The sequence below is a fragment of the Aquarana catesbeiana genome, linkage group LG08 (assembly GCF_042186555.1).
Source record: "Aquarana catesbeiana isolate 2022-GZ linkage group LG08, ASM4218655v1, whole genome shotgun sequence".
In the NCBI taxonomy this organism is placed as follows: Eukaryota; Metazoa; Chordata; class Amphibia; order Anura; family Ranidae; genus Aquarana; species Aquarana catesbeiana.
In genome coordinates, this window is record NC_133331.1 from 281160758 (window position 1) to 281185643 (window position 24886).

The 24886-nt window shown below is 44.8% G+C and overlaps 2 protein-coding genes across 2 annotated transcripts in view; both read left to right on the forward strand.

Annotated features, from left to right (window-relative positions):
- LOC141104564 (uncharacterized) overlaps positions 1–11750 on the forward strand; it is a 93183-nt gene extending 81433 nt beyond the window's left edge. The window contains exon 11 of the mRNA XM_073594172.1: positions 9423–11750. Coding sequence (XP_073450273.1) covers positions 9423–10238 — 816 coding nt within the window. The 3' untranslated portion in view covers positions 10239–11750. The remainder of the gene's footprint in view (positions 1–9422) is intronic.
- A 4971-nt stretch (positions 11751–16721) lies between these two features.
- Positions 16722–24886, forward strand: part of LOC141106755 (uncharacterized) — a 69346-nt gene continuing 61181 nt past the window's right edge. The window contains exons 1-2 of the mRNA XM_073597682.1: positions 16722–16786; positions 17492–17646. The gene's annotated coding sequence lies outside the window, so the exon portion shown is untranslated. The remainder of the gene's footprint in view (positions 16787–17491; positions 17647–24886) is intronic.

Sequence of the window (24886 nt, forward strand, 5' to 3'; positions counted from 1 at the left end):
CTGAGAGCCTGAGCCAGCTGTCCCCGCCCCATCCACAGCCCAGCGCTTCAGTGAATGCTGGAGGGGAAGAGCAGAGAGCCAGTGACTGACTGTCCCTGCTGTTTGCTCACTGAAGACTGGGAACTGAGCAATCAGTGGTCTTCGATCACTCATTTCTCTATCTTGGAGGCAGCAGGGGAGAGATGCAGCATCGGATCAATGCTGCATCCACCTAGGTGAGTATAATTGATAGTTTTTTGGTTTTTTTTACATCCCATACTTCTATTTTTAAAGCCCAACCCCAGAAAATAGCAAAAAAACTACCTGCAAACGGGCCCCCCTGCAGTTTAAGGGTTAAATGCTCATTATGTTTAGGGGGTAGAGGAATCGGCATTATTACTTACCCTGTCCCCTGTGCTGGCTCTGCACTCTTCTTCCTGAAGCTCTGGGCTGTAGGTGGTCGGCATCATTACATACAATACAGTCCAGCATTGTATATGGTGGGGGCAAGCACCCATAGACCATAGCTTAGAGTGGCGGCTGGGGGGGACCAGTTGCAGTGCTGTTGGGACTATGCTGGAGTGGGGAATAGGTATTTCTCTTTATTCTGGCACCCCTAGACATAACAAGCATTTAACCCTTGCAGTATGTGGGCACCACTGCAAGGGTAGTTTTTTTTTCTAATTACTGGGGTTGCGCTTAAACTCCTTAATGACGGCCATATGCATATATGTGGCAACATAACCGAGGGCTTTAACTCCAGGCTGCCACATACTGTATATGCGTACAAACAACTGCAACAAATGAACCACTGCGTAAGCCTTCCTAGTAATCTCAATTGACAAATGAATAGGTAGCTGCCAACATTGATATGAGTCCCCACACCTAATTGAATAACAGAAAAGGAAAAAAATGCAGATCTACCAGTTCTATAAATAATATTGCAAATGTAAATAGGTTATATTGGCACCTTCTGTGCCTAGGTGTCTCCGATGGTGTACCATAAATATACTTGCCAAACACAAAAGTGCAATAAATAAAAAAATGTACAACAATAATGGTGTCACCCTCTGTGTGTGAATGGACTATTAGCAATAATGGTGCCACCCTCTATGGGTGTACAAATGCTATTGACCATCCTTGACTTCTATATATTGCTTTATTGACCATCGATATACAACTCATAAAAAAAAATAGCCAAATTAATAATGCAAATTGATATGATGCAAAAGTAGCTATGGTGGACCCAGTACTTGTAGCTGCTGCTTTTTTGGAACCTGGGTGAAGTTCCTCTTTAAGTAGAGGAAACAAAGGGGTATAAGCTACACAGGTATCATGTTATCAATTGGGCCATTCAACAACTTTGCCAGATTAATTATTGCAGCCAATCTCAACCAGGGATCTAGAGAACCCTAGAGTTCCTCCTGAGATCGCTAGGGGTCCCTTGAGCTGTGGTCAATTGATCTCTCATTCGGTTGTGTCTTCAACATGACACCAATGATCTTTTAACCTATCACTGACCTTTGCACTGACCACCAATGAATTGGTTTAAGTAAAGGTTTCCTGAGGCCTGAAAATTGTTTAAAGAGTTCCAAAAGAGTAAAAAGGTTAGGAAAGGCTGCGCCATAGAAGGTTATTTGTTCTATCTCATAGCGATGAAGTGAAAGGTCTGATTTCCTGATGTTCCTTCACATTGTAAGTGTATGTATTTTCTTACAGCAATAAATACAGTTCTGTTATATTCTTTCACTGATGTGACTGTATGTGAATTTCTTAAAGGTACATCCGATAAACGAAATCCCCCGGAGAGATGCCCCCATCCTTTGTATTCTCGGGACTCCACACAGGAGGATCAGGAGATCTCTGAGGAAGATCAGGTAGATTGAATGGAGGCTTTTATACTAGCAATATACTTTGTAAAGCTAGTGAAGGTTAGAGAGGAACTTAATAGTGTAAGCTAAAAACCATGAAGTGAACTGAAATTAAGACTTTTTCCTTATGTTAGGGCTCGACAAATCCAAGGGGCCAGATCACATTGGCAACTAAAATTAACGGCCTGGTGCCTGGGCTACACTGCAGCAGGTGTTTTGTCCCCATGCGACCCCTCCCGTGGGTGTGCGGCCTAAGATGGCACGCTGGCCGTTAATTGAGGCCCCGGCTTTGAGGCCTGCTGGAGTAAAATGCTTGCATTGGCCAGGGAACTGGCACCTTCTACTGGTGGCTGGGGCTTCAACAAACTGAGGGCTTCCCCTGCCTGCTCTCACTGCCCACCCACCTCTTACATCTCGTTCCCAAGAGGGAAGAGGTTGAAGGTGTTGCGGGATTGATCTGGCGCCCTTTGCTTAACAGTGAGTGGACAGGGAGTGTGGGGCAGCTGATTGTAATGGCCCCAGTTCTATTTACACACCCCCCCCCCCCCCAAAGATGGAAACTGTTTTATATTAATACATTTTTTTCATTAAAGTAATTAAGTAATTTTTATTGTTTTTTCATTTTCTTCAGTTTTTCACTCTCTCCCTGTCATGCCACAGCCAAACAGCTGAAGGCCCCTTTCACATTGGCTGTCCGATTAGGTCCGCCTGTCAGTTTTTATGGTGGACCTGATCGGACCCTCCAGTCTCCTCTATGGAGCAGACACCCGCCTCCATCCGATCTGATTCTGTCCGCTAAAAACAAATGGATGATTGTTCTATTTTCCATCCATCAGGCAGATCGGATTGGATAAAAACGGACAGGCGGTCTATTTCCATCTGATTGCCCCATAGAGGTGAGCAGGATTGTGTCTCTGTTTATAGCGGACACAGACCTGTCATTGGCCTGCTCAGCAAAGAAATTTGTGTTTAAAAATAAAGCTTTGTTGTTAGTTAAAAACAGAACGGACTCCTAACTTTTTTAGCTGGCTCCTAGATTCCAAGCAAATTTGTCAAGCCCTGCCTTCTATGTAATACATATGCCCCTAATATTGTGTGTAAACACAGGCCAGTTATTGTAGTAGAGGGCTGTTTAGATCCAGTTGCCAAAAACTTTGCTGCCTATAGGATATAGGATTCTTACTGTGATTAATAAGATGATCAGTTACTGGACACCTGCATTTGTATGTGCTGTTGTACTCTTTTTTATGATAAACCACTTTCTTTGCTTCCTTGAGATCCTACAGATCGTCCTTCGGACGTGGGGGAACACTGTCTGTTCCTCCCTGCACTGTCCAAATACAAATTAGCCGCACTTCTAATATTCAACAAGCTTTATTGCAAGTAGTGCAGACCGTGGCACATCGCTTCCCTGCCAGACCCTCACCTACTTATTCGACTCGCACCTTCATGACTAAGCCCTTTTAGGAAGAAACGCATTGAAGGAGTAGGAGAGGGATTGGCGGTGAAGCAGTGTGCCCCAATCGGACCTCCCTGCATTGTCCAAATACAAACTAGCTGCACTTCTAATATCCAACAAGCTTTATTGCAAGTAGTGCAGACTGTGGCACATCGCTTTCCTGCCAGGCCCTCTCCTACTCTTTCGACTCGCACCTTCATGACTAAGCCCTATTAGGACGAAACTCATTGAAGGAGTAGGAGAGGGACTGGAGGTGAAACAGTGTGCCGCAATCTGACCTTGTGAGTTTTCTACTTGCAATAAAGCTTGTAGGATACTAAGAAAAGAATAAGGGCACCTTGTTTGTTTGTATCTGGGTACTGCAGGGAGGAATAGGGCCCATGGGATAGTTCAGCCTATTTGCTGGACTTAGAAATTGATCTGGCATGCAAGACTAAGTTTGTTATATGACCACTTGCTTTATTATTTTGGATCATTTTGTGTTACTCAGGATGAAGATTTCATCAAAATTGAAGTAAAAGATGAAGAAGATCTGTATGTGAGAGGGGACGAGTCGTGTAAGGAGGAAGAATTCCCTCCAGAGATCTGCACAGGTAACAAACACTTATTCCAGAAAAATGTGACAGGTGCTCGTGTGCGCATCAATCTTTCCCAGCAAGGGAAGGGCACTATACTTTAAACTGTCAGGTTCATTTTAAAAATAACATGGATTTTTGTTCTGGGGGGTATAGTCGGATGAGAATAAGATAAAAATAAGGTATGTAATGTGTGACGGTGTGACTATGTGCATTTATGTGAAAATGGCACATTATTCGTATTAAAGCTTAATGACAAGCTCCAGGACATTTTGTATGATTGGAGAAAGCTGTACTTTAGGTTTTCTCCAGGTTTTGTAATCCTGGATCAGGGCCAGAAGTTTGAAGGCTCCAAAGTGTTTTGGGTGGGACAGAACCTTCAATCCCATGTCCAGGCTTTGCTAGTTCCTTGCAGCCTGTGTAAGGGCACAGGTGTGCAGTAGGGATGAGCTTCGAGTTCGAGTCGAACTCATGTTCGACTCGAACATTGGCTGTTCGCAAGTTCGCCGAACAGCGAACAATTTGGGGTGTTCGCGGCAAATTCGAATGCCGCAGAACACCCTTTAAAAGTCTATGGGAGAAATCAAAAGTGCTAATTTTAAAGGCTAATATGCAAGTTATTGTAATAAAAAGTGTTTGGGGACCTGGGTCCTGCCCCAGGGGACATGGATCAATGCAAAAAAAAGTTTTAAAAACGGCCGTTTTTTCAGGAGCAGTGATTTTAATAATGCTTAAAGTCAAACAATAAAAGTGTAATATCCCTTTAAATTTCGTACCTGGGGGGTGTCTATAGTATGCCTGTAAAGGGGCGCATGTTTCCCGTGTTTAGAACAGTCTGACAGCAAAATGACATTTTGAAGGAAAAAACTCATTTAAAACTACCCGCGGCTATTGCATTGCCGACAATACACATAGAAGTTCATTGATAAAAACGGCATGGGAATTCCCCAAAGGGGAACCCCCGAACCAAAATTAAAAAAAAAAAATGACGTGGGAGTCCCCCTAAATTCCATACCAGGCCCTTCAGGTCTGGTATGGATATTAAGGGGAACCCCGGCCAAAATTTAAAAAAAAAATGACGTGGGGTTCCCCCTAAATTCCATACCAGACCCTTCAGGTCTGGTATGGATTTTAAGGGGAACCCCGCGCCAAAAAAAAAAAAAAAAACGGTGTGGGGTCCCCCCAAAAATCCATACCAGACCCTTATCCGAGCACGCAACCTGGCTGGGCGCAGGAAAAGAGGGGGGGACGAGAGAAGAAGAGAAGAGCGGGAGCCTCCCCCCATGCCATGGGTGCGGAGCGGCCCGAGGAGAAGAAGATAGAAGACGCCGCGGAGATGATGCTGGACGAGAACGCCGGAGGAAGAACCAGAAGAGCCAGAAGAACCAGAAGATGAAGGAAGATAGAAGAAAGAAGAAGTATTTAAATAAAGGAATTGTCAAAAACTGTCTCTTGTCATTTTTAACATTTTTGACAGTTTTTTAGTGAAATGGTAGGGGTACTTTTGTACCCCCTTACCATTTCACACAGGGGGGGCCGGGATCTGGGGGTCCCCTTGCTAAAGGGGGCTTCCAGATTCCGATAAGCCCCCCGCCCGCAGACCCCCACAACCACCGGCCAGGGTTGTGGGGATGAGGCCCTTGTCCTCATCAACATGGGGACAAGGTGTTTTGGGGGGCTACCCCAAAGCACCCTCCCAATGTTGAGGGCATGTGGCCTGGTACGGTTCAGGAGGGGGGGGGGGCCGCACTCTCGTCCCCCCCTCTTTTCCTGCGGCCTGCCAGGTTGCGTGCTCGGATAAGGGTCTGGTATGGAATTTAGGGGGAACCCCACGCCGTTTTTTTTTTTTTTTTTTTTTGGCGCGGGGTTCCCCTTAAAATCCATACCAGACCTGAAGGGCCTGGTATGGAATTTAGGGGGACTCCCACGTCATTTTTTTTTTTTTAATTTTGGTTCGGGGTTCCCCTTTGGGGAATTCCCATGCCGTTTTTATCAATGAACTTCTATGTGTATTGTCGGCAATGCAATAGCCGCGGGTAGTTTTAAATTAGTTTTTTCCTTCAAAATGTCATTTTGCTGTCAGACTGTTCTAAACACAGGAAACATGCGCCCCTTTACAGGCATACTATAGACACCCCCCAGGTACGAAATTTAAAGGGATATTACACTTTTATTGTTTGACTTTAAGCATTATTAAAATCACTGCTCCTGAAAAAACGGCCGTTTTTAAAACTTTTTTTTGCATTGATCCATGTCCCCTGGGGCAGGACCCAGGTCCCCAAACACTTTTTATGACAATAACTTGCATATTAGCCTTTAAAATTAGCACTTTTGATTATTCATGTTCGTGTCCCATAGACTTTAACGGTGTTCGCGTGTTCGAACGAACTTTTTTCCTGTTCGCATGTTCTGGTGCGAACCGAACAGGGGGGTGTTCGGCTCATCCCTAGTGTGCAGGATCAATATAAGCCAGGTCTGAGCATAGCTCAGGGCAGTTGCTGCCATTTGTAGAGAGCGTCCCTGTGAAGATATCGGTGTCCTCCAGCCAGGAGGGGTGACCTTCCCTGAAGACGAGACCCTATGTTGGGGGGACGTCTTGCCCAAAAAACTGGGAAAGTTAGGACAGCTACATGGGCCTAGAGAGACTGAGAAAGCTGTGTTGACTAGCGAGTCCACAGAGAGGGTTGGAGGGAGTCCTATATTCTTGAAAAGTGGGAGAACCCAGGGTGCAAGGTAGGGTTGCCGCCTCATCCCTTTAAACCTGAACACATATGAATTACACAGGTTCTGAGGCTAATTTAATGCAGATAAGGCACCAAGTGAGTTTAATTACCACCTTAATCAGCAACAGAACCGTGTAATTAATATGTGTTCGATTTTAAAGAGATGAGGTGGCAACCCTAGTGTTAGGAGAACCCTCTCAGGGGGCCAGGAGTGGGCCTGTACAGTAGGGTGCTGCAACCAAGGCTGAGTGAGCCAGAAAACCCCGTGGTCTGGGAGACCAGAGAGAGCAGCGGCGCTGCTGACAGAAGAACCAGGTAGGTCTGCGTTTCCATTTAACGCTGTTTTTTTGTGAAGCTGAAGCCCCCTGCATTGGGAACCTTTTTGTTGTAAAGACTTGTTTTCTTTTTTAATAAAAGTGGGCTACCAGGCCCCTTAACCACTTGCTGACCTGGCCAATTCTGATACTTCTCACATACATGTAAAAATCTACTTTTGTTTGCTACAAAATTACTTAGAACCCCCAAACATTATAACTATTTTTTTGGAGAGGCCCTATAGAATATAATGATGGGTGTTACAATTTATTATGTCACACGGTATTTGCGCAGTGTTTTTTTCAAAAGCAATTTTTTTGGAAACTATACACTTTAATTCATTTTATTGCACACAAACACAGTTTAATACCCAATTTGTTTATAAAATATAAAAGATGATGTTACGCCAAGTAAGTAGATATCCAACATGTCACACTTTAAAATTGCGCCCGCCCATTAAATGGCGCCAAACTACAATACTTAAAATTCTCCATATGCTTTAAACAACTTTTACAGGTTACCAGTTTAGAGGTACACAGGAGGTCTGGTGCTAGAATTATTGCTCTTGCTCTGACATTCGCGACAGTACCTCACATGTGTGGTGCGATCAACATTTACATATGCGTGCTGGACTGACTTACGTATGCATTCGCATTTGCACGTAAGCATGGAATTCTTTTATTTTTTTTAATTAACTTTATTGCTGTCACAAGGGATGAACAACATCCCTTGTGACAGCATGGGCCGTGACAGGTCCTCTTTATGAAGAGATCTGGGATCTATTAGACCCCCAAATCTCTCCTGTGGCCTCCAATTCAGCCGATTAGACACAGATTGGTCATGCCAGGTAAACATAGACCCAAAACCGGAAGTGACTAAATCCTTGTTGCCTTCTGTTTCCGGGGTCAGAGAAGGGGAGGAACAACGTCAGTTCCTCTCTCCCTGTGTAGTGCCCCTGTCACCGCCGGGTGCATTGCTTGCGGGCTCCACGATTGGGGGGACCCCCAGCCACTTGAATCGCTTCTGCCTTGAAGGCAAACTCTGGCTGCAAATTTTGATACAGGTGCAGACATCATCCTGGTATAGCCACTGCAACCTAAGAATGTCCATGGACATCCTATGGTCGGCAAGTGGTTAAACATAGTTCAGACTGACATGAACTCACTTCAAAAAAATGTGTCTACTATGAGAGCTAACAACCCCCATATCACAAATAAAAACAATAAAATTTCATTAGCATGTTGATGAAGAGAGAAAAGAGGAATCAGAGTAGTCAAAATGTAGGCATATTAAACATCAGCTTTAAAGGAGAAAAATATCCAAAATTCTTTTGGCCCTACTTCTCCCATGGGTCACAGGAGTGCACTTAGTTCTGCACTCCTGTGATCCATTTTCAGCCAACGGCAGGCTAAAGTCTGCTGTCGTATAAAAATTTGGAAAACCCAAAGAATTTCTTCATAGAGGACAGGCCGGTGAAGTACAAAAAATCATTTATTGATTATCCAAAAACTTTTATCAAACACATAGATAATAAGAAAACATTGACACCCATCTCCAACACCTAATTTAAAATGAGACTAAACGTCTAGATGAAAGACAGGTGGCCACGTCGGCTGACGTCACTAGGCTAATCCAGGCTCTGGATCAATCCCGACTTTAATATCGGGATCCACCCAGATGCCTGGACTGGTAGCTGGCTCAGCCTCTCAGCGAGTCGATGGGAGACTGAGTCAGCTGCTCCTGCACAGCCCAGCACTCAATGAGCACTGGAGGGGCAGAGCAAAGAGCCATCAACTGGCCGTGGGTGAATACCATCTGTTGCTCCCTGGATTGTCCAGATACAAGCTGCGCTTCTGATATTCAACAAGCTTTATTGAAAGTAGTTCAGACTGTGGCACATCGCTTTACTGCCAGAGCCTCTGCTACTCTTTTGACTCGCTCCTTCATGACTAAGCTCTATTAGGGTGAAACGTGTTGAAGGTGCAGGAGAGGGACTGGCGGTGTAACAGTGTGCCACAATCTGGCCTTGTGAGTTTGCTACTTGCAATAAAGCTTGTAGGATACTAAGGGGGTGCTCCATTCTTGGTCCTAGAGGCAGCGGAGTACAGATGCTGCATCCACCTTGGTAAGTATAATTGTTCGTTTTTTTCAATTCCCATTCTTCTCTTTTAAAATATGTAGTTATTGTTTGAGATTGGAGTCCTTTTAAACCTTCCTATACCCCTCAGATGGACGATACAGAAGGTACAGTGTGAAGAAATATCCAGTTTCATCTTTGAATGGGGAAATAGAAGATGATGACATCACAGCTGAATCTTCAGAAAGCAACCACGTGGTCTCAAGTTCACATCTGGTACTTCCCATAGGAGAAACCTTCCTGTGTTCTGAGCCTGGTGAATCTTTTGGCCAGAGAGTGGACCTCCACGCACACCAGAGGGGTCAGCAAAAAGAAAAGCCCTTTCTGTGTTCTGAATGTGGGAAATGTTTTTCTCAGAAACAGCAACTCGTTAGACACCAGAGAACTCATTCGGCTGAGCAGCCGTTTTCCTGTTTGGAGTGCGGGAAATGTTTCACCGAAAAATGGATGCTGGTTAAACATCAGAACAGTCACTCCGGGGAGAAGCCGTTTTCATGTACTGAATGCGGGAGATGTTTTTCCCACAGAAGAAATCTTGCTTCACATCAGATGACACACACGGGAGAGAGGCCGTATTCCTGCTCGGAGTGCGGCAAATGTTTTTCCCAAAAGTCAACTCTGACCACCCATGAAAAAATTCACACAGGGGTGAAACCGTATTCCTGCTCTGAATGTGGGAAATCTTTTTCCCATAAATCTTCTCTTATTGGACATGAAAAAGTCCACACTGGAGAGAAGCCGTTTTCATGTACGGAGTGCGGGAAGTGTTTTTCCCTGAAATCAAATCTTATTGCGCATGAAAAAGTTCACACGGGGGAAAGGCCATTTTCATGCTCCAAATGTGGTAAAAGTTTTTCCATGAAGTCCAACCTTCTTAAACATGAAAAAGTTCATACAGGGGAGAAGCCATATCCGTGCCTGGAATGCGGAAAAGCTTTCACCGATAGAACCCACCTTATTTTACATCAGAGAACTCACACGGGCGAGAAGCCCTTTTGCTGTAACGATTGTGGTAAATGCTTTTCTCGGAAATCAAATCTTATCGAACATGAAAAAATTCACAGAGGGGAGAAGCCGTTTTCATGTGAATGTGGGAAACGCTTCTCAAAGAAATCCTCTTTAATGTCACATATTAGTTCCCACAGGAAGGAACTTCCTATATTGGGAGATGGAAGCTGAATTTCCTGTCTTGTATTTCTGAGGAAAGAAGGAACCTTTGTATTTGAATCTTGGGTGAAAGTTGTTTGAGTCTCGAGTGAAAACCTTGATAAACAAACCCCATAGTGTCTTGAGTTTGGCCTTGCTCCACAAGGTGGAACGGCCACCTTGAGATAAACTTGGCATCTATTACTTGTAACTAACTTACCAAAACTTTAAACTGACCTTCAGACATACATCTGTGTTACATTTCAGCTAATTATAAAATATCTATCACTTCGGGACATCTCAGCATACCAACAAGAGGTCCACTTCATCCAGACCAGGAGTCTTTAAACTTTTTAAACAAAGGGTCAGTTTACTGTCCTTTCTGACTTTAGGAAGACCAGTAGCCCAATATGGCTACTGGGAGTAGAAAATGCCTCTGGCTTGGTGGTCAGTGGGAGTAAAAATATTACACAGTGCCCCATTGTAGGTGTCAGTGGGGGCAATTGTGCCCCATTGTTGGTGTACCCCATCATAGGTGTCATTGGCAGGAATAGTGCCCCATTATTGGCGTCTGTAGGAGGCATGGTGCCCCATTATTGTTGTCAGTGGATGAAATGGTGTCTCAAGGGCTGGATGAAGGCAAGCAGGCCCCATCGTTGGCGTCGGTGAGGAAGGATAGTGTCTAATTTTTTTTCTGATTGTTGGTGTAAGTGGAAAAAAATAATTCCCTATTGTTGGCATCAGTGGAAGGAAAAGTGCCCCATCATTGGTGTCAATGAGAGGAATAGTTCCCCATCATTGGTGTCAATGAGAGTAATAGTGCCCCATCATTGGTGTCAATGAGAGGAATAGTTCCCCTATCATTGGTGTCAGTGAGAAGAATATTTTCCCATCATTGGTGTCAGTGAGAGGAATATTTTCCCATCATTGGTGTTAATGAGAGGAATAGTTCCCTCTGGACCAAAAGATGCAGTGGACATATGTGAACTGGCTCCATAGAGTCGGTCAGAATTTCCTGTTGTGAAGTGGATGCAAGAAATCCGCATCCAACCCGGCCTTAGATGGGTATTTTAAAGGTAATCTTCCCCTTGTTTTTGGCTGTTACTCTAAAAAAAAAAAAAAATGTCAATAAAAAGTAGAATGCTAAATTCTTTGCTTTGGTTATGCTCATTCCATGTTCATATATATACTGGAGTTTTATGTTCGCTCTCTGCAGATTTTATGGGTGGCTATCTTCTACGATGCTCCCCACCCCCACTGTAGGCCATATTGCCCATGCTGAGACATGTACATATATTATACATGTGTAGCAGTGGCGGAATTATAGGGGTCGCTGAGGTTGCCATGGCGACCGGGCCCCTTGCTGCAGGGGGCCCTTGAGGGCCCCTTGTATACACTACTTTGATAGGGGAGCGGAGACAAGCTCCCCGATCCTAAGCCGAACTGTATTCGGCACTGTGCAGGGAGCTGCTCACATTGATTACAAAGTGAAAGCAGTGTGTGCTGTGCTCTTTGTCTCCCCCTACAATGCAGTACCCGACAGGAAGAGCTAAGGTAAAGTTCTGCCGTTTTTTATCTACTGTATGTGTGTTTATGTGCATGTAGGTATGTGTGTGTGTGTGTACGTATGTATGTAGTAGCGGTGCGTCCATAGGGGCGCATGGGCGCCACCCCCTCTCTCCAGGCACCCCTCTATCACAAATAGATAAATTCATGCATATTGTGAATCTATCTATGGCCGCCATTGCCCCCCTATTCAGACGCCTGGCCCCTTTTTGGACGCCGGGCGCCTGAATTACATCGGCAGGGGTGTTTTTAAAGCACTAATAGGCTTCAAAATAGGTGAACTGCGAGTGCCATGCTTGGCACTCACAGTCCACCCAGGTGTGTTAGGAAAGCAAATATTTATTTGCTTTTCTAACACTGAACCGCCTCTCCATCAATCAGGTGCTCGGGTCTGTTACACGTCACCTGATTGGCTGAAACGACAGGCGCCACTATTGGATGCCTATCAGGAGGAGAGGATGGGAGTAGACGCATGGAGGACCCCGCTCGTCGACGTCACCCGCTGCCCCACCGAGACAGGGTAAGTGCCGGGCAGACTGCGAGCGGGCAGGGGGGTCACAGTGGCAGCATTTGATGGCACAGTGGCTGCGTTTCAGGGCACAGTGGCTGTGTTTCATAGGCACAGTGGTGGCAATTGATAGGCACAGTGGCTGCGTTTGATGGGCACAGTGGCTGCGTTTGATGGGCACAGTGGCTGCGTTTGATGGGCACAGTGGCTGCGTTTGATGGGCACAGTGGCTGCGTTTGATGGGCACAGTGACTGCGTTTCATAGGCACAGTGGTGGCAATTGATAGGCACAGTGGCTGCGTTTGATGGGTACAGTGGCTGCGTTTGATGGGCACAGTGACTGCGTTTGATCGGCACAGTGGCTGTGTTTGATGGGCACAGTGGCAGCAATTGATGGGCACAGTGGCAGCAATTGATGGGCACAGTGGCTGCGTTTGATGGGCACAGTGGCTGCATATGATGGGCACAGTGGCTGCGTTTGATGAACACAGTGAGGCTGCAATTGATGCGTTTTTTAAAGAATTTTTCAGTTTGCTTGCGCCCCCCAAAAAATTTTGAGCACCATCTGCCACTGGTTTATATGTGTGTGTGTGTATTTATGTATGTGTGTGTGTGTGTATGTATGCATGTTTACATGTATATATGCACATTTTATGTATGCGCTTTTAATCCTGACCCCCTATATGTGTCCCATTAGAACCAATTTTTTTTTTTTTTTTGCTTGTTCATAGTACCAGCAAAAAAAAAATGTTGTTCCTCTGAAAAGTGATCCATGCCCAGATCGCTTTTCAGAGGCATTTGACAGCCGGTAAAGAGGCAATATGTTGCCTCCTGACCGCCTGTTTTAACCCCTTAAATGCATCATCACTATGCTGCAACTGCATGCAATGCACACAGTTGCAGGGTGGTTGCAGTGCAGCCACTTCAAGGGTGCCCTGACTGGAAAAAGATTGAGAAACACCGATGGGTTCCTCATAGAGGAACCCATCTCTCCATTTTCCTCCTGCAGCCGCTGAATGCATGTGGGAGGGAGAGGAGGAGAAGCGGGGGGGGGGGACCCACTTGCGACCGGACCCTGGTGTTCCGCCATCGGGCTCGGAGAAAAGAGCCCTGTCCGGGGGTCAGGGGGGCCCTTAATGGTTTCTTGCATCGGGGCCCTGAAGATTCTAGTTACGCCTCTGATGTGTAGGGCCCATCATAGTGGATCTGGGACTTCATGGATTGTTAGAAGATCACAGAATGGTGAGCGCTGAAGACTTGTTAAGTGTCTTAAAATGTATGGAAAGTCCAGTGAGAAGTACTGTAAGTATGTCTTTGTGATAAAGGGTAATTCAATTCCATTATTGTATGTCAGGGGCGTCCACCTTTTGACTCTCAGGGGACAGGAATTCTCTTGGGCCGCACATAAAAAACATTAACAAAAAGGCCCCATTTACACTCTTTGCAATTTTTCTGCCTGCAATTCCAAATCGCACTGCGATCGTGGCAAAACGCACCACGCATGTTAAAGCTTGTCTGAGAGTTCAGAAAAAACGGGGGCAGAGAGCTGAAGTCACACACTGCAGAGCTCAGTGAGGAGAGGTCTGAGAGCTGATTGGAGAGAAGGAACAAACCCCCTTCACACAGGAACAGAGCTGGGGCTGTCAATCACAGGCTGTGTGCTGGAGACCCCTCACCTGTCACCTTTTTTTGCTGTCAGGAAAACTTGTCAGAAGTGATTCATGCTGATAGCAGAGGAACAATGTAGAAGACAGAAATTACACTTAGGCTCCATTCACACTAGCACGTTTTTTGATGCATTTTGCAGAAATGCATGGGAATTTTTTAACATGGGTTCCTATGGAACATGTTCACATCAATGCCTTTTTGTTTCTCTGCATTTTTGGAAAGGGTCAGGGACTTTTTTTCGTGCAAAATGCAGCGTTTTGCATGTAATAGAATTCAATGGACCAGCATCAAAAACGCAAGTGCAGCGTTTTTACAGCGTTTTTGATGCGTTTTTGGCTTTTTTTTTTTTAGACTGTATACAGTCTAAAAAAACTGTAAAAAAAAAAAAGCAAAACGTGGCAAAAACGCTGTAAAAACGCTGCTCAAAAACGTGGCAAGCATCACAAAAAAAACTCCAAAAACGCTCAAAAGCAACATGCATAGATGTGAATCGAGCCTTAGGCCCCTTTCACACTGGGGCGGTTTGCAGGCGTTATTGCGCTAAAAATACCGCCCCAAAACAGCCTCCGCTGTTTGTTCAGTGTGAAAGCCCGAGGGCTTTCACACTGAAGCGGTGCGCTGGCAGGAGAAGAAAAAATCTCCTGTCAGCCGCATCTTTGGAGCGGTGAAGGAGCGGTGTATTCACCGTTCCTAAACCGCTCCTGCCCATTGAAATCAATGGGACAGCGCGGCTATACCGCGGCAATACTGCGGCTATAGCCGCGCTATACGAGTAGATTTAACCCTTTTTGGGCCGCCAGCGGGGGGTTAAAACCACACCGCTAGCAGCCGAATACCGCGGTAAAACAGCACTAAAAATAGCGCTGTTTTACCGCCGACGCCCCCTACCTCCCCAGTGTGAAAGGGGCCTTAGTGATCTTAACTGAGACAAGTACACACTATAGAGCAGGGGTCTTCAAACTACGGCCCTCCAGTTGTTCAGGAACTACAATTCCCATCATGCCTAGTCATGTCTGTGAATGTCAGAGTTTTACAATGCCTCATGGGATGTGTAGTTCTGCAACAGCTGGAGGGCTGTAGTTTGAAGATCCCTGCTATAGAGGGATATGCTTTGTTCATATTTCATGTCTGAGGTTTACAACCACAACGTTTTTCACCCTAATGCATTCTATGCATTAGGTGAAAAACTTGTGCTGCAGCAGCCCCCCCAGAGCCCCCTTTTTACTTACCTGACCCCGATCTTTCCAGTGACCAGAACGATCCCAACTGCTCCAGCCGCTGTCTCAGGTCCTCCTTGGATAGATTGATAGCAGCAGGAGCCATTGGTTCCCGCTGCTGTCAATCAAATCCAGGGGGGGGGCGTTGTCGGGTCCTGCTGTCTGTGTCAATGGACGCAGCAGCAGGACTCGGGAGCACGCCCGCACGGGTGTCCCTTTGAAATGTAGGTCTCTGAGGGGGCACTCGATGAGGGGAGGAGCCAGCAGCGCCGCTGGGAGACCCCACAAGAGGAGGATCGGGGCCACTCTGTGCGAAACCCTTCCACAGTGGAGGTAAGTATAACATGTTTATTATTTTCAACAAAGAAACTTTTACAACCCCTTTAATGTCATTGCAAAAGTTGTTGATCCTACCATAAAGGTCCTTGTTCAGGCACTTCCTGTTATAGAGTGGCAATGCTCTGTGCCTGTCCCACAATTGTGCTTCTGCCTTGTCGCCCCGTTACGTGCAACCCCAATGGACACTAGAAGGAGATGTGCCATATTGACCATGCCAGATTGCACAGGCATGGTCAAAATGTTCTTTGAAGAATGACCCTTTTTCCTTAACCCTCATTGTATCTAAAGTGCCAGTCGGGCAGTTATTTGACAGTGCGGATCACAGACAAAATCCCAAGAGCCAATCGGAGTGGCTCTGTACCTTTTGATTGCTGTGATTGGTTCACTAGTGTAAAAACTGTAAATAAATTGTAAACGTAAGTGTAAACAAAGAACAACCATCCCCCATCCTCTGATCAGGTCACTCTGCCAGATGATAAGTGAAGTTTATTCTGGACAGAAGGATCAATAAAGTTCTTGATCACAGATCTACCTACTGATATCTGCCCCCTCCCCCATTATAGCATGGGAAGAAGGTAAGTAGAAGATCCCAAGGTGCCTCCCCCACCTATCCAGCTAATTAAATGATTGTCTCTGGCTGGAATTCCCCTTCATATCCCACTGAGGCAACAACAACAGCTGATCTGAAAGAAGAAAACTATCAGAAATCTATTCCACCACCTGCAATCATCACCACCTCCTCCCTCTAGAGGCCGCTGTCTTCTCTCTATCATCACTTATCTCCTCCCATTTCCGCCCTGTGGCTGCCGCACTTCCGCTGTATGCGTTTCAAGGCCTCCTGGATAGTAACGCCCAGCTGTGTGGTTGGACAATCTTCCAGCGGGCAGGCGGGGCAGCGATCGGTTTGTTCTAGTGTGAGCCAGAACCACCACTAGAGGGCGACCGTGTGCTATTTAACGATTTAACGTGGCGAACAGGAAGCGTCTCAGTGTGGGAAGGGCGGCGGCCATTTTGTTGTAGCGCGCAGAGTGTTACCTCGCCAAAATTAATATGAGCAAAAAAGGGTTATTAATCAATACGTTACACCAATATTGCGTTCTTCTTGCTTGTTGCTATACAAAAAAGGATAATTTGAAGCTATTCTGTACTTGAGTTATAGCTGGCAGGATTGCTGCCATTTTGTTGTAGTCTATAGTTGAAGACAGGAAGTAGTTCTATTTGTTTCAGAATCCTCCTGCTGGGGGTGTGAGGCTGGAGAGTGTGTGCAGAGCAAGGAGGAGGTGGTAATAATAATATTCATATATTTTTATTATTAGAGAAGGGGGTTCAGCATTATCTGTGGACTGGATGGGGAATGGTGGAAAGGGTGGTGGTGTTCATGTAGCCTCATCCAATCCTCATCTTCCTGCAAGTCCTCTGATGTATAGAACATTAGATGGAGGGGGTCTCTGCTGGGTAAGATGGGGGATGTATTTTCTACAAAGTAATAATAGAAATACATTAACAAATACACTGATAGAAGGAGAGTCTCTGAGATTCCCCACTCTGCTCAGAGGCGTAGAATAAAAACACATTCTGGCGGAATCACTTTTATTTTTTAATTGAAACAATCTTAAAGTGGAACTAAACCCATCGATTTAAAGGAGCAGTACACCCAAAACCAACAGTGTAAGCTACTGCAGCTTAGATGTGCTGCATTTGTTTTCTTTGACTCCCCCCCCCCTGTTTTCACCTGGTGATCCGGCCAATAGCACACCTCCTGTATTAGAGACACAACTCTGTATGAAGGCGCACAGGAGGCACAGCAGCATTGTCAGTCTGGGGTTGGGGAAGTGTTAGCTGTACTAGCAGAATTAGATACACTAACAAACTCCAGCTCACACATTATAAGCAGTTACAGGGAACTATTTTTTTTTTTCTATTTTTTTTTTTTTTCTTGGGATACAAATGAATGAATAAAAACTGATCATTGTAATCTCCTCTACCAGTGCTAAATGGTTTGTCTCATCCATGTAAACTGATACATTCTGCTGGAGAGCTTGTGCTTCTGAAAAACAACAGACTTGCTGGCTGGATCATCAGATGGAAATAGAGGAAAGAAAGCCTAAAAAAAAACAACTGCAGCCATCACATCTAATAATTGGTAAGCTGCTATATAATAAATGTTTGCTTTTAGCTGTAACCTCTTGAAGACTAAGCCTTTTTCTGACATTTGTTGCTTACATGTTAAAATTCAGTATTTTTTGCTAGAGAATTACTTTGACCCCCCAAACATTTTATATATATATATGATTTTGAAGCAACAACCTCCATTTTATTGCCTAGAGTTTCTGATATATATATATATATACTTTTTTTTTTTTTTTTTTTTTTAGCAGACACCCTAGGGAATAAAATGGAGGTTGTTGCAATATTTTATGCCGCACTGTATTTGCGTAGCTTTTGTCTTTCAAGTGCAATGTTTATTTTTGTAAAAAATACACTTTCATGAATTAAAAAAAAAAACAAAACCCTAAAGTTAGAACAATTTTTTTCTATAATGTGAAAGACGATGTTATGCCGAGTAAATAGATACCGAACATGTCACGCTTTAAAATTGCGCACACTGGAATAGCGATAAACTACGGTACTTAAAAATCTCCATAGGCGATGCATTAAAAAATTGTAACGGTTACCAGGTTAGAGTTACGGGGGAGATCTAGGACTGGAATTATTGCTCTTGCTCTGACGATCGTGGCGATACCAAACATGTGTGGTTTGAACACCGTTTACATTTTTGCGGGTGCAACTTAGGTATGTGTACGCTTCTGTGCACAAACACAGAGGAACAGGGCGCTTTAACTTTTTTATATTTTTTTTATTTTTACATTGTCCCTTTTTTTTTATCACTTTTATTGCTGTCACAAGGGATGTAAACATCTCCTGTGACAGTAATAGTGACGTGTCAGGTATTTTTTTGGGGGGGGATCTGAGATCTCTAAGACCCCAAATCCCTCTTTGCACCTTAAATCATTCTAAACGCCAAGTAAGGCTGTTATGAATACTGACATTTTTTTTTTTTTTTAAATCTGGTGCCTTTAAGGCTCCAGTAAACCAGAACTGATGTCATGACATTTCTTCCGGGTTACTAGATCAAAAACCCCATCAAAGCCGATTCTGGGTTTTGTTCAGGTCTCTGGCCAATGGTACCGGGGTGATGGCCGCAGCTGCATATCACCCGGGACAACCACTTGAAGCAGAATGACTTACAGGTATGTGATTTCGTAGGATATGGTTAATACTGCTTTAAGGCTGCATTCACACCTGAGCGTTTGCAGCTCAAAAAACGCCCAACAAGCAAAAATCCCATTCATTTAACCACTTAAGGACCGAGCCTCTTTTTGAAATTTGTTGTTTATAAGTTAAAAACAGGTTTTTGTTTTTTTTTTTTGCTAGAAAATTACTTAGAACCCACAAACATTATACTTTTTTTTTTTTCTAACACCCTAGAGAATAAAATGGCGGTCGTTGCAATACTTTCTGTCACGCCATATTTGCGCAGCGGTCTTACAAGCGCACTTTTTGGGAAAAAATACACTTTTTTGAATTAAAAAAATAAGACAACAGTAAAGTTAGTCCAATTTTGTTTTTTATATCGTGAAAGATAATGTTACGCCGAGTAAATTGATACCCAGCATGTCACGCTTCAAAATTGCCCCCGCTCGTGGAATGGCGACAAACTTTTCCCTTAAAAATCTCCATAGCCGACGTTTAAAAAATTCTACAGGTTGCATGTTTTAAGTTACAGAGGAGGTCTAGGGCTAGAATTATTGCTCTCACTCTACCGATCACGGCGATACCTCACATGTGTGGTTTGAACACCGTTTTCATATGTGGGTGCTACTCAAGTATGCGTTGGCTTCTGCACGTGAGCTCGGTGCTACGGGGCGTGTTTAAATTTTTTTTTTTTTTTTTCTTATTTATTTTACCTTTTATTTTTTATTTTTACACTGTTCTTTTAAAAAAAAATGTTTTGCTTTTATTCCCATTACAAGGAATGTAAACATCCCTTGTATTAGGGAAAAAAAGCATGACAGGACCTCTTAACCACTTGCCGACCGCCGCACGACTATATACGTCGGCAGAGCGGCACGGGCAGGCAAAAGGACGTGTATGTACGTCCTTGCCTGCCCGCGGGTGGGGGGTCCGATCGGACCCCCCCCCGGTGCCTGCGGTGGTCGGCAAATCTCCCCCGGCGATCGGAGGTGAGGGGGAGGCCATCCATTCGTGGCCCCCCCCTCGCGATCGCTCTCAGCCAATGGGATCATTTCCCTGCCTCTGTATTGTACACAGAGGCAGAGGAAATGATGTCATCTCTCCTCGGCTCGGTATTTTCCGTTCCGGGCCGAGGAGAGAAGACTGCAATGTGAGTGCACAACACACACACACACAGTAGAACATGCCAGGCACACTAAACACCCCGATCCCCCCCCCGATCGCCCCCCGATCCCCCCCCAATCACCCCCCCCCCCCCCGTCACAAACTGACACCAAGCAGGTTTTTTTTTTTTTTTTTTTTTTCTGATTACTGTATTGGTGTCAGTTTGTGACAGTTACAGTGTCAGGGCAGTGAGTGTTAGGCCCCCTGTAGGTCTAGGATACCCCCCTAACCCCCCCTAATAAAGTTTTAACCCCTTGATCACCCCCTGTCACCAGTGTCGCTAAGCGATCATTTTTCTGATCGCTGTATTAGTGTCGCTGGTGACGCTAGTTAGGGACGTAAATATTTAGGTTCGCCGTCAGCGTTTTATAGCGACAGGGACCCCCATATACTACCTAATAAATGTTTTAACCCCTTGATTGCCCCCTAGTTAACCCTTTCACCACTGATCACTGTATAACCGTTACGGGTGACGCTGGTTAGTTTGTTTATTTTTTATAGTGTCAGGGCACCCGCCGTTTATTACCGAATAAAGATTTAGCCCCCTGATCACCCGACGGTGATATGCGTCGCCCCAGGCAGCGTCAGATTAGCGCCAGTACCGCTAACACCCACGCACGCAGCATACGCCTCCCTTAGTGGTATAGTATCTGTACAGATCAATATCTGATCCGATCAGATCTATACTAGCGTCCCCAGCAGTTTAGGGTTCCCAAAAACGCAGTGTTAGCGGGATCAGCCCAGATACCTGCTAGCACCTGCGTTTTGCCCCTCCGCCCGGCCCAGCCCACCCAAGTGCAGTATCGATCGATCACTGTCACTTACAAAACACTAAACGCATAACTGCAGCGTTCGCAGAGTCAGGCCTGATCCCTGCGATCGCTAACAGTTTTTTTGGTAGCATTTTGGTGAAATGGCAAGCACCAGCCCCAGGCAGCGTCAGGTTAGTCCCAGTACCGCTAACACCCACGCACCGTACACCTCCCTTAGTGGTATAGTATCTGAACGCATCAATATCTGATCCGATCAGATCTATACTAGCGTCCCCAGCAGTTTAGGGTTCCCAAAAACGCAGTGTTAGCGGGATCAACCCAGATACCTGCTAGCAACTGCGTTTTACCCCTCCGCCCGGCCCAGCCCAGCCCACCCAAGTGCAGTATCGATCGATCACTGTCACTTACAAAACACTAAACGCATAACTGCAGCGTTCGCAGAGTCAGGCCTGATCCCTGCGATCGCTAACAGTTTTTTTTGGTAGCGTTTTGGTGAACTGGCAAGCACCAGCCCCAGGCAGCGTCAGGTTAGTGCCAGTAGCGCTAACACCCACGCACGCACCGTACACCTCCCTTAGTGGTATAGTATCTGAACTGATCAATATCTGATCCGATCAGATCTATACTGGCGTCCCCAGCAGTTTAGGGTTCCCAAAAACGCAGTGTCAGCGGGATCAGCCCAGATACCTGCTAGCACCTGCGTTTTGCCCCTCCGCCCGGCCCAGCCCAGCCCACCCAAGTGCAGTATCGATCGATCACTGACACTTACAAAACACTAAATGCATAACTGCAGCGTTCGCAGAGTCAGGCCTGATCCCTGCGATCGCTAACAGTTTTTTTGGTAGCGTTTTGGTGAACTGGCAAGCGCCAGCGGCCTAGTACACCCCGGTCGTAGTCAAACCAGCACTGCAGTAACACTTGGTGACGTGGCGAGTCCCATAAGTGCAGTTCAAGCTGGTGAGGTGGCAAGCACAAATAGTGTCCCGCTGCCACCAAGAAGACAAACACAGGCCCGTCATGCCCATAGTGCCCTTCCTGCTGCATTCGCCAATCCTAATTGGGAACCCACCACTTCTGCAGCGCCCGTACTTCCCCCATTCACATCCCCAACCAAATGCAGTCGGCTGCATGAGAGGCATTTTTATGTCCTCCCGAGTACCCCTACCCAACGCCCCCCAAAAAAGATGTCGTGTCTGCAGCAAGCACGGATATAGGCGTGACACCCACTATTATTGTCCCTCCTGTCCTGACAATCCTGGTCTTTGCATTGGTGAATGTTTTGAACGCTACCATTCACTAGTTGAGTATTAGCGTAGGGTACAGCATTGCACAGACTAGGACACACTTTCACAGGGTCTCCCAAGATGCCATCGCATTTTGAGAGACCCGAACCTGGAACCGGTTACAGTTATAAAAGTTACAGTTACAAAAAAAAGTGTAAAAAAAAAAAAAAAAAAAAACACAAACAAAAATATAAAATAAAAAATAATAGTTGTAGTTTTATTGTTCTCTCTCTATTCTCTCTCTCTCTCTCTATTCTCTCTATTGTTCTGCTCTTTTTTACTGTATTCTATTCTGCAATGTTTTATTGTTATTATGTTTTATCATGTTTGCTTTTCAGGTCTGCAATTTTTTATACTTTACCGTTTACTGTGCTTTATTGTTAACCATATTTTTGTCTTCAGGTACAGCATTCACGACTTTGAGTGGTTATACCAGAATGATGCCTGCAGGTTTAGGTATCATCTTGGTATCATTCTTTTCAGCCAGCGGTCGGCTTTCATGTAAAAGCAATCCTAGCGGCTAATTAGCCTCTAGACTGCTTTTACAAGCAGTGGGAGAGAATGCCCCCCCCCCCCCACCGTCTTCCGTGTTTTTCTCTGGCTCTCCTGTCTCAACAGGGAACCTGAGAATGCAGCCGGTGATTCAGCCAGCTGACCATAGAGCTGATCAGAGACCAGAGTGGCTCCAAACATCTCTATGGCCTAAGAAACCGGAAGCTACGAGCATTTTATGACTTAGATTTCGCCGGATGTAAATAGCGCCATTGGGAAATTGGGAAAGCATTTTATCATACCGATCTTGGTGTGGTCAGATGCTTTGAGGGCAGAGGAGAAATCTAGGGTCTAATAGACCCCAATTTTTTCAAAAAAGAGTACCTGTCACTACCTATTGCTATCATAGGGGATATTTACATTCCCTGAGATAACAATAAAAATGATTAAAAAAAAATGAAAGGAACAGTTTTAAAATAAGATAAAAAAGCAAAAAAATAATAAAGAAAAAAAAAAAAAAAAAAAAAAAAAAAAAAGCACCCCTGTCCCCCCTGCTCTCGCGCTAAGGCGAACGCAAGCGTCGGTCTGGCGTCAAATGTAAACAGCAATTGCACCATGCATGTGAGGTATCACCGCGACGGTCAGATCGAGGGCAGTAATTTTAGCAGTAGACCTCCTCTGTAAATCTAAAGTGGTAACCTGTAAAGGCTTTTAAAGGCTTTTAAAAATGTATTTATTTTGTTGTCACTGCACGTTTGTGCGCAATTGTAAAGCATGTCATGTTTGGTATCCATGTACTCGGCCTAAGATCATCTTTTTTATTTCATCAAACATTTGGGCAATATAGTGTGTTTTAGTGCATTAAAATGTAAAAAAGTGTGTTTTTTCCCCAAAAAATGCGTTTGAAAAATCGCTGCGCAAATACTGTGTGAAAAAAAAAAATAAAACACCCACCATTTTAATCTGTAGGGCATTTGCTTTAAAAAAATATATAATGTGTGGGGGTTCAAAGTAATTTTCTTGCAAAAAAAAATAATTTTTTCATGTAATCAAAAAGTGTCAGAAAGGGCTTTGTCTTCAAGTGCTTAGAAGAGTGGGTGATATGTGACATAAGCTTCTAGATGTTGTGCATAAAATGCCAGGACAGTTCAAACCCCCCCAAATGACCCCATTTTGGAAAGTAGACACCCCAAGCTATTTGCTGAGAGGCATGTCGAGTCCATGGAATATTTTATATTGTGACACAAGTTGCGGGAAAGAGACAAATTATTATTTTTTTTTTTTTTTTTTTTGCACAAAGTTGTCACTAAATTATATATTGCTCAAACATGCCATGGGAATATGTGAAATTACACCCCAAAATACGTTCTGTTGCTTCTCCTGAGTACGGGGATACCACATGTGTGAGACTTTTTGGGAGCCTAGCCACGTATGGGACCCCGAAAACCAAGCACCGCCTTCAGGCTTTCTAAGGGCGTAAATTTTTGATTTCACTCTTCACTGCCTATCACAGTTTCGGAGGCCATGGAATGCCCAGGTGGCACAAACCCCCCCCAAATGACCCCATTTTGGAAAGTAGACACCCCAAGCTATTTGCTGAGAGGTATAGTGAGTATTTTGCAGACCTCACTTTTTGTCACAAAGTTTTGAAAATTAAAAAAAGAAAAAAAAAATTTTTTTTTTTGTCTTTCTTCATTTTCAAAAACAAATGGGAGCTGCAAAATACTCACCATGCCTCTCAGCAAATAGCTTGGGGTGTCTTCTTTCCAAAATGGGGTCATTTGGGGGGGGTTTGTGCCACCTGGGCATTCCATGGCCTCCGAAACTGTGATAGGCAGTGAAGAGTGAAATCAAAAATGTACACCCTTAGAAATCCTGAAGGCGGTGATTGGTTTTCGGGGTCCCGTACGCGGCTAGGCTCCTAAAAAGTCCCACACATGTGGTATCCCCGTACTCAAGAGAAGCAGCAGAATGTATTTTGGGGTGCAATTCCACATATGCCCATGGCCTGTGTGAGTAATATATCCTTTAGTGACAACTTTGTGCGAAAAAAAAAATAAATAAATAAATAAATTGTCACTTTCCCGCAACTTGTGTCAAAATATAAAATATTCCATGGACTCAACATGCCTCTCAGCAAATAGCTTGGGGTGTCTACTTTCCAAAATGGGGTCATTTGGGGGGGGTTTGTGCCATCTGGGCATTTTATGGCCTTCAAAACTGTGATAGGTAGTGAGGAGTAAAATCAAAAATGTACGCCCTTAGAAATCCTGAAGGCAGTGATTGGTTTTCGGGGCCCCGTATGCGGCTAGGCTCCCAAAAAGTCCCACACATGTGGTATCCCCATACTCAGGAGAAGCAGCTAAATGTATTTTGGGGTGCAATTCCACATATGCCCATGGCCTGTGTGAGCAAT